This window comes from Didymella exigua (assembly GCF_010094145.1).
Source record: "Didymella exigua CBS 183.55 unplaced genomic scaffold M421scaffold_88, whole genome shotgun sequence".
NCBI classification, from domain to species: domain Eukaryota; kingdom Fungi; phylum Ascomycota; class Dothideomycetes; order Pleosporales; family Didymellaceae; genus Didymella; species Didymella exigua.
In genome coordinates this window covers 19425-21791 of record NW_022984862.1, presented here as the reverse complement: position 1 = coordinate 21791, position 2367 = coordinate 19425, and the positions used below count along the sequence as shown (strand labels likewise).

The window sequence follows — 2367 nt, the reverse complement described above, 5'->3', positions numbered from 1 at the left end:
AGCCCTTGCTGAACCGCTCGCCTACAACAACTCGACTGATGCTGACAGCTGCGTGCCGGTAGTCGAGCGTGTGCAGCGGCACTCCCAGCCTCTTGCCAGTCTCTCGCCTCAGCGCTCGCGTCAGTCGATCAGTCCCCCACAGGCCCTGCTCGTCCGCCCACACGTAGTCGCTGAAGCTGCCACCGAGCACCTGCACGGTGAGATACTCACGGAACGGCTGCAAGTACGCCAAGTACAGCACCATCACCTGCCCTAGCCGCGGCGGCAAGAAGCGCGGCACCACCTTCGGCTTGTCCCACTGCGACTGCGACTTGTGATAGCGGACAACCGTCATCACCTGTCTGTCTATGACAAAGATGTTGCGGTCCTGCAGCAGCCTGTTGCGGTGCCGCATCGTCGTAATCTCTGACCCTCTGCCTGGCTGTCCGGATGTCGTGTGCACGCAGACCATTAGCAGCATTAAGAAGCAGTCCATGCAACGCAAGTATCGCTTGACATGCTTCACGTTCCACTGCCCTTCGCTTGACTACAGTCTGCGGCCCTGCTTAGTCTGCTTAGCCTGCGTCAGCATCCACTCTAGCTTGTCCTAAAGACTATTATCATAGTGCTGCACAAAAGACACGCCCTGCTGTTTAAACATGACGTTATTAATAAGTATGTCTAGCTTAACAGCAAACTACTCTTCTGCCCTTGTCACCTAGAATAGTTCCTCCTACAGCATCTGCTCTGCTTCAGACACCATGTCCTGCGCCATCTTGCAGAAGCGGCTGATGTAGATCTGCCGGCCGTGCAAGTAGAAGATCTTCTTGTCCTTTGACCAGTACGCGTTGCCTGGGTTGCCGGCTGCCAGCGCGACGTACTTGCCGTAAGCCAGCAAGCTGAGCGCCTCGCTCATCAGGCTGTACGAGCCGTCCGACAGATACTTCTCTCTGTGCTCTAAGAAGCGCTCACAATCCTCGTCAGTCTGCTCATCGCAGCACGCGGATGGGAGCAACTTCTCCACGCTAAGCACGCGCATGCAGTAGACTACGCCTGCTAGCATGTATAAGTAGTTCTTTGCCGTGCGCAAGTGGTTTGTGTTGCTGTTGATGCCCAGCACAGCAAGAAAGTGAATAAGTCCGCTGCTAAACAGCTTGTCACCTGTTGTTGTGAAGAAGAATGATGTGAGCAAGTTTAGCAGCACTTTGAGCTAAGCGTCGCGCTGAGCGCTGCGCTGCGCTTCGTCATCAGCGTCAGCATCGCGGTCCAACATCTCCTACAGTGTTACTACAAGCTCCTTCTGCTCAACTGTCCAGCAGAACAGCTCTTGCGCGTCTTTTATCAAGTCCTTCTCTCTTTAGCTGCTGCTTAGGACGTTCGCTAGTTAGCTGCTGTTAGTATTAGAGAAGTCGTCGTTGTTGTTCTCTTCCTCTTCTTCCTCTTCCTCTTCCTCTCCTTCTAAGCCATCCTTGTCGCCCTTATCATCTTTGTCGCTGCCCTCGTTGCTGCCTTCCTGCGCCGCCATCCTTGCCTCTGCGTCAGCCACGAAGCGCAGAGCGTAGCAGACAAATTTGACCATGTAGCCAGCGTAGCAGGCCTGACTCTCCAGGTTCTGTAATCAAGCTATAGGCTGCTGATCAATCTCCTGTTACTTTGCGCTCCTCAGCCACCGCCTTGTCTCTCGCGCAAGCGTCAACAGCCCCTTGACGCTTCTCTCCACTAGCAGCTCCGTTAGCTTCGCTGCCCGCCGCAGCTTCTCCTCACCTCGATCGGGCAGCTGGGTCTGATGCGCAAGATGCATTAGATTGCGGTTAGCAAAGTGCTCTAGCCAGCCTGTCCGCTTAGACTAGCCAGTTTTATCTGTCTTTGCAACTTCAGCGTCTATAACCTGCGCCTTCTCTTTATTTGCGTGTTTTGTCAGCGTCTATTCTGCCAGCTACTCCCTAACAACATCTATTGTCTTATAGGGGTTAGATAGTGTGTAATTGTTGTCTGCTACCTTAATAACAAAGTATTGCTAGAGCCTGCTAGTTTAGAAGAACGTCTGTGCTATAACCTTCTTACAGAGTCCAATGTCTTTACTGCTCTAAGCTGTCTAGTGTACGTTGTTGCAGTGCTTCTGCATTCTGATCTTGTTTGCGGTACAGAAGCCGCAGTCGCTAGTGATCCTGCATTGATAGACGTCTAACGGCTCGCCTAGCTGCTCAATCGGCGGCCCCAACGGCGCAGGCAGCTCAACATCTTGCGGTGCGGCGATCTGCCATTGCCGGCAGTGCTCTACAATTGATTTCCTCTCTTCGCTTGCTACGCCGTGCTGGTCGCGCAGATGCACATCGACGTTCTGTATGCCTGTAGCGTGCTCCTTGCAGATTAGCACCTGATAGCGCT

General features: G+C 53.4%; 1 protein-coding gene across 1 annotated transcript in view; it reads right to left on the bottom strand.

Moving 5' to 3' along the window:
• M421DRAFT_427117 (P-loop containing nucleoside triphosphate hydrolase protein) overlaps window positions 1-2367 on the bottom strand; it is a 7608-nt gene that overhangs the window by 1636 nt on the left and 3605 nt on the right. The window contains exon 5 of the mRNA XM_033594584.1: window positions 242-256. Within this exon, the coding sequence (XP_033442498.1) occupies window positions 242-256 (15 nt within the window). The remainder of the gene's footprint in view (window positions 1-241; window positions 257-2367) is intronic.